Source organism: Chanodichthys erythropterus, chromosome 13 (assembly GCF_024489055.1).
Source record: "Chanodichthys erythropterus isolate Z2021 chromosome 13, ASM2448905v1, whole genome shotgun sequence".
NCBI classification, from domain to species: domain Eukaryota; kingdom Metazoa; phylum Chordata; class Actinopteri; order Cypriniformes; family Xenocyprididae; genus Chanodichthys; species Chanodichthys erythropterus.
Genome location: NC_090233.1, coordinates 42,184,942 through 42,201,523, shown reverse-complemented (window position 1 = coordinate 42,201,523; position 16,582 = coordinate 42,184,942). Strand labels below are relative to the sequence as shown.

General features: G+C 40.3%; 1 protein-coding gene across 4 annotated transcripts in view; it reads right to left on the bottom strand.

The window, feature by feature from the left end:
* Positions 1 to 528: 528 nt before the first annotated feature.
* Positions 529 to 16,582, bottom strand: part of si:dkey-40c11.2 (drebrin-like protein A) — a 43,246-nt gene continuing 27,192 nt past the window's right edge. Inside the window, exons 5-16 of one of the 4 annotated variants that reach the window (XM_067406111.1) lie at positions 12,703 to 12,840; positions 12,437 to 12,514; positions 6,558 to 6,709; positions 6,396 to 6,447; positions 6,162 to 6,236; positions 5,032 to 5,137; positions 4,493 to 4,924; positions 4,016 to 4,414; positions 3,801 to 3,926; positions 2,846 to 2,961; positions 2,700 to 2,751; positions 529 to 2,617 (exon numbers count right to left, since the gene is read on the bottom strand). In XM_067406111.1, the coding sequence (XP_067262212.1) occupies positions 2,481 to 2,617; positions 2,700 to 2,751; positions 2,846 to 2,961; positions 3,801 to 3,926; positions 4,016 to 4,414; positions 4,493 to 4,924; positions 5,032 to 5,137; positions 6,162 to 6,236; positions 6,396 to 6,447; positions 6,558 to 6,709; positions 12,437 to 12,514; positions 12,703 to 12,840 (1,863 nt within the window). In that variant the 3' untranslated portion in view covers positions 529 to 2,480. Of the gene's footprint in view, positions 2,618 to 2,699; positions 2,752 to 2,845; positions 2,962 to 3,800; positions 3,927 to 4,015; positions 4,415 to 4,492; positions 4,925 to 5,031; positions 5,138 to 6,161; positions 6,237 to 6,395; positions 6,451 to 6,557; positions 6,710 to 12,436; positions 12,515 to 12,702; positions 12,841 to 16,582 lie in introns of all 4 variants that reach the window. The other 3 variants (XM_067406110.1, XM_067406113.1, XM_067406114.1) reach the window with 3 other exon arrangements.

Sequence of the window (16,582 nt, the reverse complement as noted above, 5' to 3'; positions counted from 1 at the left end):
TTTCTTTATACCGATTACATGTATACTGTGTAACAAAATATCAGAAAGTTGTAGGAATAACAAACTTTTCCTCTTAAATTCAGAAGTAGTAGAGAAAAGTTTTGTCCTAGTAACTATGACGCTACAAAACTAACAGTTCTCAATCCGTCAAAGGGCCACTGACATGTATTTAAAAACTGTAAATTCATTCAAACGCTATTTGTTATTGTAAAGTTTTGTAATTTTCATTTTGTGCTTTTATTAAAGTTGTATTTTACCATATTAATTTTTGTTATAAATAAAATTATATTGACATTCTATCAGACGAGTAAAGCTCTAACTATCCTTGTAGAGAACACTGATTGTTAACTTGGAGGTAAGTTTCATTTCAGTAGGTTGTCTGCATGTCTTTGGACAAATCACTAATAGATTCATGTACAACCATTTATTGTAAAAAAAAATTACCTAAATTAAAAGTAAACAGCAGTTCTATGTGTCTGTGTAATTATCTTTAATTCTTGCAGTGCTTTATTCAAATGATTTTACTAGACAAAATATTCAAGAGAGTAAACTCATTACCAAGTAAAGTGAATCCCTTTAATTTGATCTTGTGCATTACATGTGTTGAATATGGTTTTCGTGATGATTATGATATTCAAAACAATATGAATGCATTGTACGGGTTTTGCAATAAATCAAAAACATGAAAGCATTATTGTAGAATGTGAAAAAAACCCCAATCATTTATTACAAAGAAATGACTAACAGAAAGCATAGAGTAAATTAAATGTGTTGGTGAAATTCTGGCATTGTTTGATCTTTCGCATTAATACAGAAGAACTTTGTTAGTTGAAAATGTACCTATTACTGAAATGTGGTTACAAAAGTTAAATGGATTAGACAGACCCTCTCTGGGAGGAAATATATCTATGTTCATGATCAGAGATAAATAAATTACATAGAAAAACAATGTGTATTTGATAGTATTTACACAGTGAGCACAGTCTTACACTACTGTTCAAAGGTTTAGGGTCAGTAAAATTTTAAGGATATTAATACTTTCATTCAGCAAGGATGCATTAAATTGATCCAAAGTGACAGTAAAACCATTTATAATGTTATAAACTATTTCTATTTCAAATAAATGCTGTTCTTTTAAACTTTCTATTCATTAAAGAATCCTGGAGGTAATAAATATCGCCGTTTCCACAAAAATATTAAGCGGCACAACTGTTTTTAACATTGATTAGTATTACAATAAGAAAAGTTTCTTGAGCTCCAAATCTACATATTAGTCACTGCAGACTTGCCATCATTGGAATAAATTACATTTTAAAATATATTTAATTAGAATATAGTGATTTAATTTTAATAATATTTCATATTACAGTTTTTACTGTATTTTTGATCAAATAAATATAGCCTTGGTGAACATAAGACTTTCAAAAACATAAAAAAAAAAGAAAATCTTACCGACCTCAAACCTTTCAACTGTAATGTGTGTGGAAGAATTAAATTTTGACAGAAGATTCAGAGCATTTAAAAACATGCAATGACTGCCAAGTTGTATCAGTCTCTGCTTATGAGATAACACTTAAGATTTGATAAAAAAAAAAAAAAAAACATTTAATTTGCATTGGCTTTCATAATAGCAAGGGATTTAAAACATGCTAAAACAACTGCATTTATTTCAGATGTCAAAATGTTGGGAGAGCAGGGTTATGGTGGGTTGGGAGACTCACCAGTTGTGGTTCATTCTCTCTGTTAGGCTAGTTTGTATCTTTGAACACCAATTTCTCAGGTGTCTCCTATGATTCAATCATTTGATCTTGGCAATGACAACTTCTATATTGTCCGCACACCTCTGCAGGTATGACACTATTCAGAATGCTGTAAACACATCTCTGCTTAAAAAAAAAAAAAAACATGGCATGTTACAACTATATAACCTACATTATCAACATGTCTCATACTGGTACTATGACATAGTACTAGTTCTGAAGAAAGTTTCTATACTCAGAGACAACTGTTATGTGACTGTAAGCTGGACTTAAGTGTAAAGGCCAAAAGAAAAAAACTGAAATCTGTTCTCCAGTTGACACCTCCACCATCTTTGGTATCATTTAGTAATGATAACAGTAACAACAGTATGTAAAATAATAAATGATGTAACGTGTAAATAATAAAATGATGATAATTTGCGTACAATTGTAACAGAAATTGTACTGATCATTATCTCATCTCGCATCATGTAAGAATCCTCCTCAGTCTTGCAGCTGATGATCATTAAAACCTCAATTTTCAACTTTAGCTGCTTGTTTTGGAACTCAAGGAATCGTTGGCCGAGTTGTGCCTGTGAACGCTCCACTTCCAAACCCTTTTCCTGTGACTCTTAATCTCAGAGTACATCGTACATCCTCATTGATTGGGTTTTGCGGTTTAGTCCCTGAGAATTGGTGAAAGAAAAGGGGGAAGAGGACCCGTCTTTGAAGGACAAGTCTTTAGATGGTTTCCACAAAATTGGCAGGAAAGAGCCCCTGGCGTCCATCTTTGCTGGAGCCCCTCCACCACGCTTTGTCGATTGTTTCCACATCACTGATGATATCACCAGGTTCAAAAGAGAGCTCAGTGTCATCCTCTGTGAAGATCAGAGAAGTTTCAAAGGACATCTTTCAAATGACAAATCGCACGACGCTGCTGCAGAAGGAAGCAACACTAACCTGCTTGGTAGTCATATAATGCTCTCACACGCAGAAGCCTTTCTGGTGATGTCTAGAGTAAGAAGGAAGAATGTGTTTTAGTACTGCTGAATTCTTTTATCACATTAAGATTCATTACGAGTCATGATGTATGGTGTAGTACGTACTTCGCCATTCTCAGTCACCAACTCTGTTTGGATTTCATCGTCATCTTCCTCCTCACGATTAACCTTGTAACAGAACCGCTCAGGTGTGCTGTGCTCCGATACATCAACATCCTCTACTTAAAAACAAAACAAGGTGTAAAACACATCATTCATGTATATATTCATCACACAAGAGACAACAAAACTAGATAGCTTAAAGGGATAGTTCAGACAAAAATGAAAATTATTCCATGATTTACTCACCCTCAACCCATCCTAGGTGTATATGACTATCTTCTTTTCAACACAATCAGAGATATATTTAAATATCATTATTTAAAACACAATGACATGACGTTCTACACTATGCCATGACGTACTACGCTATGTCCTATGCTATAATGCGTAATACGTCATGTCATTGTGTACTACGTTGCGGAAGCTCGTTATTTTACTATATAAAGTTTTAAATAAGGACATTTGTCTTACACAAACACATCGCTTCGCTTTAGGAGGCTTTTATTAACCCCCTGGAGTCGTATGGATTCAATTTTTTATGGATGGATGCATTTTTTTCAAAATCTGGGCAGCTATTCACAACCATTATAAACCTTGGAGGACAAAGGATATTTTTTAATATATCTCCGATTGTGTTTGTCTGAAAGACGATTGTCATATACACCTAGGATGGCTTGAGGGTGAGTAAATCCTGGGATCATTTTAATTTTTGGGTGAACTATCCCTTTATGTCTGGAATACACTACACAACTTTTGCCCTGATCTGCAGTCTGGAGGAGACAAACTTACTTCCTGAAAGTCAGCTCCAGTCTGCAGAATTTGGGAAGTCAGAGTTGACTATTATTGCATATTGCACAGAATATTGCATAGCATATGCTGAGCACAAAAATTTTTTCAGATTCTGATTCCGTCCAGTCAGAGCAAACATGTTTGATATTTTGAGTCGATTTTAGAACACCTTTGGAACAACTTGAAAGTCTGGTACCTCCAATTAGCTCATGACCTGTACCATTCAGTGGTCTGCCACATTCAGATCCATCTTCTTCAATCATCCGATCATTCTCTGATGCGTTCACACATGACTCTGAACACACAGTACAAGAAGCATGTCAATGGCATCCCAACCTTAAAAACATTCTGCATTTCTTCACCTTACATTTGTGTTCCCATCACCTTGGTTATTTGGTAGGTCTTCCTCATCTTCATCATCTGAGATCGGTACCACATTTCTGGGCACCTGGTTGACATTAGGGTGGAATTCCTCCGATTCTGCAGCAGGCTGCTCCTCAGAGTCTGCTTCATCCTCAGACTCTGACTCTGGTTCCTGCTCTTGCTCCTCAACCTCCACCAGGGGGCTGATGACACTCTTCTCATCCTCAGGCTTGAATCGTTCCTCTACTGCTTTCACTGCTTCTTCATAGTTTGTGGTGATCATAGTATGTAAAGGTGGAGCTGACATGGCTGAAGTACTTTCTGGTTCCTCTACCTCTTCTTCATCTTCTTCGACCAGCACAGCCTTGGCAGTGAAGTCCACTTCTGGTTCACTCAGCATTTGAGAGCCAGTTACAAGCTCTGATAATAAAAGATAATGTCAAGATAAGGCAATTTACAAGACTTTTTTTAAAACCCTTTAGACCTAAGTTAACTTACCCGTAGTGTGCAGTGGGTTATCAGAGAGTGAAGCTGGAAGACGTTCTGTTGTGACAGCAAGTTCCTCCCTGCTAATGTCATAGGTGCAAGACTCTGGCTTTGGAGATGGAGGGGAAGATGAATCATGTACTGGGGCTTGAGGAGGTGATGACTGGGGTGGGGGGGGTCTGGTGACAGGCAGACCGGGTGGAGGCGACAACGGTGGGACAGAGCGAGGGGAAGGTGATGTGGGAGGAGATGTCTCAGGGCGCTGTGGTGAGGGTGGACTAAGTGGGGACGTTGGACGTTTGAAGGATGAGGATGGGGTGCGTGAGAATGGAGACCTTGCAGAGGGACTGAGAGGGGATGTGGGACCAGAATTAGAGTTGGACCTCTCAAAGATGAAGGCTGTGTCTGTCAAACTGCGTTGGTAGCGACGGAATGGAGATTTGCCTGAGGACCAGAACAATAAACATAAGTCAAACAAACCTCAAATGAATACAATGAAAACTAAGTTGAAAAAAGTTGATTCATTTTGGGTTTATAAAGGCCTTGTTTACCTGATCGTGGTGATCCAGGGCTTAAAGAATTTTGTGAGGATGCGGATAACTGCCTAAAAAACTCTCTGGGATTGATGGTGCGCTGGGAAACAAGTGCTGCTGCCTCCTACAGGACAGAATAAAAAGCACTGTTCAATCCAACATTGAACCAACATAGATATGAATGGACCATAAAGGGTTAGTTCACCCAAAAAAGAAATTTCTGTCATTATTTACTCAGCCTCATGTCGTTCCAAACCCACAACCTTCGTTCATCTTCAGAAAACAAATTAAGATATTTTTTATGAAATCCGAGAGGTTTTTTTATCTCTCATAGAAAGCAACAAAATGTACACATTCAAGGTCCAGAGAAGTAGTAAAGACATTTTTAAAATAGTCAACATGACTACAGTGATTCAACCTTTTTGTGCACAAAAAACAATAAACCTCTTGGATTTCACCAGAAATATCTTAATTTGTGTTCCAAAGATGAATGAAGGTTTTGCGGGTTTGGAACGCCATGAGGGTGAGTAATTAATGACAGAAATTTCATTTTAGGGTGAACTAACCCTTTAAAACAAAGGTTCTCAACTGGTTCTGCTTAAGGACATTTTGCAATAGACAAAGTGGTGACCCGACCAAAATTCTTTAGGATACAAAAGTAAACAAAAATGTTCTTATGATCAAACGCAGTTTTACCACACAAAACACTTTGTGTTTGGTGTAAACCATGTTTGTTCTTGTTGAAGTTGCATTGCATTGTAGCCTGTGAAATACTTTTGTTTTACACTTCTTTTATCTTGCACAAAATACCAAGTTTGATTGGACTTTGATTGAACTAGGAAGTTAATTAGTTTTCTATTCATTTTTTATGACAATGATACACAATTATATGATGAATCATACAGTTATTTTTTGCATTTAATATTCTTATTCCTCTAAAAACAACTGCTTTCCATTACATTATTGCAGGAATAAACAAAAAAACAAACAAAAGCAAAGCCAACAAAACAATGTTTGGAACTTGTGATCTAATTGATTGTTATAATAAAGTTTAATTTTACTGTAGTTAAGTGTATGAACTACAATACACTTACTTCAGGTTGTACATTCTGAATCTGGATGATTCACAAAAAAGGGGAAAAACTCACTGCTGCTTTCTCAATGGACTCGCTGCGTCTGAGTCGGGCCCTCATGTCCTCCTCATGCTCTCTCTGCTGCTGCTCCTACCAATTACATGAAGAAGTCAGCGTTATTACAGGACATGACTACATATGATAATTTACCCATACGCAAATTCAACACATGTTTAAAAGATTGCAAATTTTTACACTCTCAGTAAAAGAAACCACTCAGTAAAAGAATCCCCTCATTAACGCACTCACCCATCTCACTTTTTCCTTCTTTCTAGCCTCTTCCTCAAGCTGAGCCTGGATCCTTCTGAGAAAAAAGAAAAGAAAAAAAAAACAGGAAGGTAAAGCTGTTAAAGGATAAAGGAAATAATTCTTCAGACAGAAGTGGGTTTTGATAAGGTGGACATCACAAACCTTTGTTCCTCAATCATCTGTAGCTTTTCGTTCATCTTTCTGTCTCTCTCTTCAGCCTCTTTTTTTTCCTTTAGAACTCGTTCTCTCTCCCAGCGCCGTCTGTCTTCAATAGCCCTCCGACGTTCTTCCTCCTTTCTCTCCTCCTCCTCACGCTAAAACACAGATTTATGATACATTATATCTGAATAGGACTTTTAACAATAGGAGTCTGAACTGATTTTTACGTGGTTATTTGATTTGATTCTTATTGATTATAATATAATTATTACACAGCTCTCTTGATTCTGGTCAATTACAAATATTAAACACTAAATTACATAATTTGACTGTACACTATTCCTTCCTGACATGCCTAGGACGTTTCTTTTAATAGTATTATTTTAATTTTTTTTTGAGGAATATTGCTTGACAGTGGCACCTGCAACCATACAGCTGTACGCACTGTGCGTATCATGAGAGGGCGCTAAATAATGTTGTTTTAATTTTTTACATAATTTTTAAATTGATTATTAAAATCTGAGTACACTCAAGACATATTAAAAAGCAAGAAAGAATGAAAAAAAATAAAGGTGTGCATTTGTGTGTTGTAAAGTCAAATATGTGTATGGGCGTGCATAGTTGGGCGTGGGGATATGGGTGAAAAGAAATCTGATTGGCTAGTTTATTTTCATCACATGACCTGACAAAATGACATTACAGATAATTAATGTTATAAAACAGGCTCAACATGAGTAAGCTGTCTCTAAAACAGCTAAATTTGATCGAAACATTTGCAAAAAAGGCCTAAAACTATAGAGTAAGGATGGAGAAATAAAATAATAATAAGTATAATTAAAAAAAGAGTGTCGAAAACGTACTCAGTTACTGACGTAACCTCGGTTCCCTTTAGATACGGAACGAGTACTGCGTTGAATGTCTTATTATACATAAGACGAGATGCATATGGGGAAAACTCCTTTTTTCTCCAATTTCTGAAGCCTTTTTCAATCATGCAGTGAAACTGCACAGCCATTGGTTCATGAAGTTAAAGTAAACGAACTAGTGCGAGCCAATGGTGAGCAAGCCCACTCGAGCCCAGGCTATATAAGCGGCCATCTCACCATGGCAAATCAATTAAATTTGACTGAAGCGATGGCATGAGGCGTCCCACGAGTAGCATGGCAAAGTAATCAAATGTCTTATTATACATAAGATGAGACGCATATGGGACAGTTCAATCACACCGTGCTACGCAGGGGGATGACAGAGCATCTGGGCAGAGCACTTAAAAGGGCTTGTGCCAGATACCTATAAGACAGGACGGCCCGGACAACAGGGACTGAAATACTGTAGTCATCCTCCCAATCTCATATAGCCAAGGCGCCAGCGGGGCCTAGGATGCATATTGTGGGAATAAAATGTTGTTATACCCGGTCATAACAGAAAAAACATAAGCTAGTCACAGCGGTGAGGCTTACGCAGAAAGGACCTGTGTCTGAAGCGCAGGAACATCCAGGTTATAAAACCTGACAAATGTGGACAGCGAGGCCCAGCCAGCCGGTGCACAGATATCGGCGATATCGGCCAGAGGACCATGCCTTTTGTGGAATGCGATCTTATGCCTAAATTGCATTGAAGGCCTAAAGAGGAGTAAGCGAGCGCTATGGCATCGACAATCCATCTGGAAAGTCTGGGCTTCGTGACCGGAAGACCTTTCATACTACCACCGAAGCAGACGATAAGCTGTTCCGCCTGGCGAAAAGAGGCGGAACGGTCAATATAGGCCCTCAGGGCCCTGACAGGACAGAGTAGGTTCGATTCCTGATCATCCTGAGAAGAAGGAAGAGCCAATAGAATAACCAACTGCACCTTAAAGCGGGTTGGATAGGAGCTTCGGGACATATCAATGTCTTGGTTTCAGGATGACCTTGGAGTCGCTAGGCCCGAATTCAAGGCAGGAGGATGCTAAAGCTAGCAGTAAAGTTGGCAGTCTGGATTGGCTCAAAGGGAGGGCTTTTAAGACCTCTAAGAACCACGGATAGGTCCCAGGTAGGAACCGTGAGGGGACGGGGATGGTTCAATCTCCTGGATACCTTAAGGAAGTGAACAACCAAGTCGTTTCTCCCTATCAACTACCCTGCTATAGGAGCATGAGAGGCTGCAATAGCTGCAACATAGACCTTAAGGGTAGAGGGAGTACAGCCTCTATCCATTAAGTTTTGAAGAAAGGACAATATCTGTAATACTATAAGTAAATGGATCCACGCCATGGGCCATGCACCCGGCGGCAAAGATGGACCATTTCAGGGAGTAGAGACATCTTGTTGACAGAGCTCTAGCTTGTGAGATAGTGTTTAAGACATTCACGGGGAGGATTGCAGGCTCCCATTGAGAAACCACAAGTGAAGATCCCACAGTTCGGGTCTGGGGTGCCATGTTATTCCTCTCGCTTGAGAGAGGAGGTCTTGCCTCAAAGGAATCGGCCATGGTTTTTTGGGCAATAACTGAGAGAACCATGGTTGGGTCCTCCACAGAGAAGCCACCAGGAGGACCTTGTGAGCACCCTCTCTGATTCGTTTGACAACCAGGGGAATCAGAGTGATCGGGGGAAAGGCATACAGGAGGAGGATGGGCCAGTCGTGGGCCAGCACTTCCCTGGTTTTTGAGAAATATATTGGGCAATGATGATTATCTTCTGAGGCAAAGAGGTCAACCTCTGCCCTCCAGAAGACATCACAAATTTTCTGAACTGTGTGGGGGTGGAGCGACCATGCCTCTGAGGGAAGGTTGTTCAGGGACAGCATGTCCGCCCTTGTGTTCAGTATGCCCTGTACATGCACTGCTCTCAGTGAGAGCAGGTTACGTTGGGCCCACTCTAGGATGATTTTTTCGCTAGAGTGAAGAGGGGCTTTGAACCCTGGTGGTTTATGAAGGAGACCACCGTCATGTTGTGTGATCTGACCAAGACGTGGTGTCCCACCAGGAGAGGAAGGAAGGCTTGGAGAGCTTGATATACCGCCATCATTTCCAGATGGTTGATATGAAGCTTGCTTTCCGGGCCGTTCCAAGTGCCGAAGGCCAGACAGTTGTCACACAGAGCTCCCCAACCTATCTTGAAGACATCTGTGAAGACGACCTTCCTCCTGTTCCTTCCGTCCCGATTGCCACACCCTGCTTGAACCAGCAGGGGGTTTTCCGAGGGGCCAGGGTCGCGATGCACGCCTGGTTCACCTTGAGCAAGCAGTGACCATGCCAGACTTGGGACGGGACTAGTAGCTTCAGCCAGAACTGCAGTTGGCACATGTGAAGCAGGCCCTGCTGTAGAGCTGGGGATGCTGAGCTCATTAGACTTAGCATCTTCTGAAATGCTCTGAGCGGCCGAGAAGCCCCGGGCGTAAAGTTTTCCACGTGCTGCTGAATGGCCAGAGATCGTTCTAGTAAGACCAAGGCCCTCATACGGGTCAAGTCTAAAATTATCCCCAGGAACGAGACACATTGGCTGGGAGATAATATGCTCTTGGGAAAATTGACCATGAGCCCCAAGCACTCTAAGTGGTTGAGGATGATGGATCTGTGAGATATAAGCTCCGCCTTCAACTGGGAGAGAATGAGCCATCGAGGTAGTTCAGTATATGCACACCCATGTCTCAGAGGGGAGAGAGCCACATCCATGCACTTTGTAAAGGTGCGGGGAGCTAGCAACAGCCCGAACGGAAGGACCATGTATTGATATGCCAGCCCTTCGAAGGTGAATCTCAAGAGTTGCCTGTAATGGGGGGCTATCTGGATGTGAAAATAAGCATCTTTCAGAAGCAGGGTAAAGACCTCCCGGCCAGATTTACGGGAAGATCTGCTTCAAAGTGATCATTCTGAATGAGCGCTTTATCAGGGCCCTGTTCAGATGTCCGAGATCGAGGATGGGTCTGAGACCACCATCCTTTTTGGTAACTAGGAAGTACCTGCTGTAGAAGCCTGACTCGCTCAGTGCTGGGGGAACCACTTCTATGGCTTCTTTTGCCAGCATGGTGTTCACCTCGGAACGCACAGAGGTCTGGGCCATGCCATTGAATAATGGGGCCCGTTGAGTGAATTGGAGTACATAACCTCATTTTATTATGTTTAGAATCCAAGTTGACACTCTGGGATTGGCTTGCCAGGCTTCAGCCTGCGTGGCAAGGGGCTGGATAAGTTCTGGCACTAAGTCGCTGTGAGGGACTGTGGTGCACATATGGGGTGTATGTTTGTTTTTTATTACTTTCGCTATAATACCGGTGCACTCCCAAGGTATTTGAACAGGCTCTGTGCTGGCAACAAACACATTTTCTCTCGAGAACCCGGAACTGATCGGGGTGACAGGAAAATAGAGCGAGGCATTTTGGAAGGTGGTCCGCCTGCAGCAGGACTTAATGTTCTCCTCTTCCTTTCTCGGGCATCAGGCTGACTTCTGAGGTGCAGGTGTGGAGTGCAGAAGCTGCCTGTCCAGCCGATGAGTACGCCCGACGACGTAGTGGGGCAGGGCTTGGATGGGTGGGCGACCTTCATTTCCCATCCAATAGCAGTGGGCGGGCACAGGTGTGCAGCCACAGCTTCGTCCAAAGGAGGCAGCTTCTCATAACCTTTCTGTTCGGCACCATAAACGGAAGTGAAAGTGTGAGAGGCAGGAGGATGTAGGCCGGCTGAGTATGGGGCGTGCCATGACTTCGTGAGTTCATCGTGGACCTCAGGGAAAAAGGGCACTGCCCGCTGAGGGGGGCATGTGATGGCGTCCAGGCAGGAACCACTCATCTAAGGGGCTGTGTGTTGGTTCGTGAAGCGCAGACCACTCCAGACCGAGCTGCTCGACGGCCTTTGACAGCAGTTGGGTGAGTTCAGAGTCAATGGACGTCCTGGCATCGATTGGCTCCAAAGACGGCAAGGCGGCGGGGTCATGAAACAAACCTGACCACTCCTCTGCATCCGAGCTGCTATGGACATGCTGTCATCCAGTGGCTCTTCATCAGATCCCCTAAACGAGACCAGGTCGCTTGCAATGGCAGAGGGGCGCTTGTCAGTGGGAGAAACGGATGGGTGAAACCTCTCTTTGTGGAGAGAGTGAGGTACGGGCGCTGGGATCCTCTGCCCCGCTGTTTTTTTCCTTTACAGGTCCCTGGGAGAAAGAAAACGGGAGGGCGCGAGGGGCAGAGTCACTCTCTGAAAAGAAAGCGATCCGCGAGCGCAAAGGGGCCAAACTCACACTCTCGCAGTGAGAGCAGGTCATTTCAGTTAGTGCGGCTTCTGCATGGGACTTCCCCATACATTGCACGTACTCACTGTGCCTGTCATCAGCATGCAGAGGGGCTCTGCACATACCACAGCAGCACGTGCCATAGTTTTATGATAATATAATTAACATATTAAAGTGTGGCAATAAATTAAATGTAACAACAAATAATTATAATAATAATACCTACTGAGTTGAGGCAAGTAAACTGTGCTGTTATTTTATTGTTTTAATACTATTTATATGACAGAACATATGATAATGTAATATAGTCTACAGGCTTATATATTTAAAATGTTAGTAAATGGACTTGAACTGAACTTCCATATACCCGTAGAGTAGTGGTCTGGGTTCAAACATTCCAACAAGCAAAGTGAAGCATTCACGTGACTGGAAATAAAGTGAGGCTTAGTTTTTCGTTAATCATATGTTTTTCTAAAAACAATGCACATTTCGCAACAAAGCCGCTCAGAGATAACGTAAAAAAACGGGCTAGTTCTGTGCATACCCTTAGATAAAATCCTGCAGGCATCCCTGTTGCTTGATACATTTTAATTATACCTTGTCTTTTGTTAAATACTGGCAAAATTTGCAGCATTTTCTGTAAAACACAGGATATTAAGGGAAAGTCCAGCTGTACCTCTGCACGTGCCCAGAAGGAGTCTCTATTAATCCGTCTCATCTCCATGGCAGCATTTGTTTTCTTGTAGTTTGTACCCTGTGGGTGTGGCACAGAAATGCAACAAAAGACCCAAAACATCAATGAGAGATAATTAGACCACGTCCCCTAAGTGTATCAATAAATTATACTGAGAAACAGACTTCATCTTTTTTAATGAAGAAAGCCCTTGTACAAAGCCAAGTCTCTTTTTTTTCTTCTTTTTCTTGACTTTTGTGGTAACTTACCACAGTCTCCTCCTTATCCATTGCCCTTGAAGGTCTCCTCAGTTTCTCCATTGGTGGTCGAATCTTTGCAATAGCAGCCATAATCTGCTCCTCTGTCACCTCATCTTGCTGTGAGGCTGTAATAAATACTTGAGCCTCCTGTGACGACACAAACAAATATTGACCACATTGCTGAAGCTGCTCCAAATGAACACATTTAGCTATGTTAGATAAGTTTGCTTCTCAATGTACCCGCTGTTTTATTGCACTTAGAATAAGAACTGACTATTATTCTGATAATATTCTGCAAAACAACTTGAATTTTCTTGGTGTCTATGTAGACAACAAATACAGAGCTACAGAATATGTTTTCTCATGCCCAACATATGTACTACATACAGGGCTCATCAACTTTTATGCTGTTTGTAAAAGTTAACAAACAAGGATAGAAAGCGATTCACATTATTCTCATATTAATGTGTAATGTTTAAGTCTTGTTGCTATACAAAACAGTTTGTATTTTAAGATATATTTTATGAATTAAACAGCTCATAAACATACTTTATCACAAGAAAAAATGAAATAACCCATTAAACGTGAAAGTATTATGCATATTATTTAAAACATTTCTCCTTCTATAGAACCTTTTTGGCATAAAGGGTTCTTTAAAATTGAGTCAAAAACCCTAGGGTTCTATAGAACCTATTGAGCCTTTTTTTCTAAGAAAAATTTAATGTGTGATTTTACACATTATTTATTACTAATCTTTTTCTGGCCTGTTGCAAAACAGTTTTACACACGTTTTTACAGTAAAAGTAGATGCAAATAAAAAGAAATAGTGAGAACTAAATTTCAGTGAAGGACATGTAATGGCATATAAGAAAACAGACTATTGGTCTAAATTATTTTCAGTTATCAGAGGCAGGATGTAAGAATGAATAGGCCCAACACTAACATCTGTATACTAAAGTTTCCCTTATAAGGCATTTTCCTGTCATCAGCATCAATCTACAGCTCTGAGGTCACTGAGATGAAGATCCATTGAGGATTTATATGACAGAACACCATGGTTAATCACTGCTCAACAAAACACCTCAGATCACTAAGTGAATCTAGTGTAAAAAAGAGTGATCTGGTTCGTGGGAGAGAAGGAAGGGAGTAAAAAAACAATGAAACAGACATTGTGCCGGAGGGCCCCGTGAGTGCCGGATTTGGCTCCAACCCAACAAAACCCACAGCTTTACAATGGATTACCACACTGATACATTCAACCCTCTTTCCAAATTTCTCTGAAACGCACAAGAACTTGAACGTGTCAGGACCAATTTGTTTACTCATCACTTTTTCTGTGACTGAAATGACTTTATCTACAGAACGTTAGGTTGAACTTTTGCAAATTCTCTGCTCCCTTCTTTTATCTCTTATTTTTCTGCTTGGGAGGAGTTAAATGACTTAATTCTCTGTTATTACTTGCTTTAGATGAGCCCCTTGACATGCAGTTAGCCCCAGGGCTTTAGCGGTAATGACAGTATGCTCTCATACACACCTCATGCCTGCAGCTGACAGCAAAACTATACCAGCACTTCTGTTCTTTAATATCTGGTCTCAGATCACACTCAATAAACCAAAAAAAAATAAAATAAATCACACACTATAGTTCAAAGGCCAATTTTTTTTTTTCTGCAAGGATGCATTAAATTGATCAAAAGTGACATTTATAATGTTACAAAAGATTTATATGCCAGGTAAATGCTGTTCTTTTGAACTCCATTGGAGAAATCCTGAAAAACAATTTCAGAAAAATAGCAGCACAACTGTTTTCAATGTTGATTATGATAAGAAATGTTTTTTCAGCATTAAAGCGGGACTCAGTAAGATTTGCGAAGCTCCCCCTACTGGTTCCTTCAGTGAATCACACTGTCGTAAATACTCCAAGCGCAGCTCTGGACTACAGCGACTACAACGCTCACCAACGCAGTAGTTTTGAAAATACAGTACAAGAAATCTCAATGGAGGTGGATAATTTTCGAAATTGTCTTATAAAGTCATAATATATACATTGTATTTGAATTACCGTAAAGCATTTTGTCACTCTCGTGTGAATGTGAACATGAGGCGAGATTGTGTGGGGTCGGTGCAGCTCAACTTGCAAGTGCTGTTTTCTGGCGTAGACGTGCCAGAGGGGGTGCTCACCTCAGATACACCACTACAAGTCAATTAACCATTGTAAGGAAAAAAAGTTACTTAGTTCTGCTTTAAATCAGCATATTAGAATGATTTCTAAAGGATCATGTGACACTGAAGCCTAGAGTAATGATGCTAAAAAATCAGCTTGCATCACATGAATATTTCACCTCACAGTATAACTGTTTTTACTGTATTTTTGATCAAATGAATCCAGCCTTAGTTAGCACAAGTGACTTCTTAAAAAAAAAAAAAAAAAAAAATCAGAAACCAAAATTTTGATCGGATTATAGAATTTATTTAATCAAAGCAATATAATAATCTGTTTACAATGAATTCCTGGTTGGGAATTGCTAGTAACATGTCTTATATTCTTGATGTGTGCTATTCATAAACTGCTGTGAAACATTTTTGATTAATGGTCATCATTGATGACTAGTGAAGTTATTAACGTAATTTTGGGAGAAATACACCCATCTAATCTTTTAATTAACACCAAGGTAAAAATCTTCAGCCTCTCTTACCACTTCCCATTGTTAGTTTTCAGCATCCTCCTGCCCTTCTCCTCCTTTTTCTATATTTTTTGCCTGTGTAATAGGGGGGCAGTCGTAGTTCGAGTAGAATATCCTCTCTGAGCCCCTCTATAGCAGACAGCAAGCCAAATCTGTTTACCAATTACACTAAGATTATATGGGCACACAAACTCGTGAACTGTATATTATACATCCACCTAGATGGCTCAATTTACAATATTTTACAAAAAGCAATTGTAGGTTATTGTTGTTTTTTTGAAGCACTAAAGAGCTGACTAGTCATTCTATACACATGACAGCTCTTACTAGCACAGACTCGTCATGAAGAGACAATAAAAAGTGTGAGTGATAAATGGAGAAAGCAGGGAGGAGTAACTAGAGGGATTTAGACTTTAGTGTGGCTCATCTTATTACTGATACTCTAAAGGCACATCTCAAAATCCAACACGTACACTATGATAAATGAGTTTGGATTTTACATTTAGTTCAGTTCCCCATGACTGCATGTCTTTGGAGACTAGGCCTTGACTAGAGGCCAGGGGAAAAATGTTGTTGATCTTAAAGGGACAGTCCACCCAAAAATGTAAACTCTGTCATCATTTAATCATCATTCCAAACCTGCATGTTCTTCTGTGAAACAGAAGAATTCTTCATATTTCAGATTTTCAATGTTTTTGTCCATTCAATGAGAAAGTCATACAGGTTTGGAAAGACATGAAGGTGAGCAAATGATGACAGAACTTTCATTTTTGTGTGAACTATCCCTTTAAGTATTTATTAAAAATATCTGACAGCATAATTGAAAGAAACATGAGGACAAACACCTGTGGAGTGTCTGTGAAACACAAAGGTATTCACATTCGTCGTCGACTATGGCTTTGTCACACACTGTGTCTAACTGGAGACTTTGCAGAACCCTCAATCCGAATTTAGAAAGCGTTATCATTAATTTAGAAAAAGCCGAGACAGAACACTGTAAATGCCTCTGACAGCTTGTCTCCGGCTGTCTGATTTTATCCCATACAGTATGTACTCTAGTTAGTTTGGGGGCTCAGTCTCTCCCACGCCATAAAACTTAATTGCTGACCTTACATAACCTAACAAAGTTCATCTGCTTGAACAAGCATCAATCAATACAGAAATAACCCAACAAGATCTAAATCCGAATGGAAATATAATAAAAG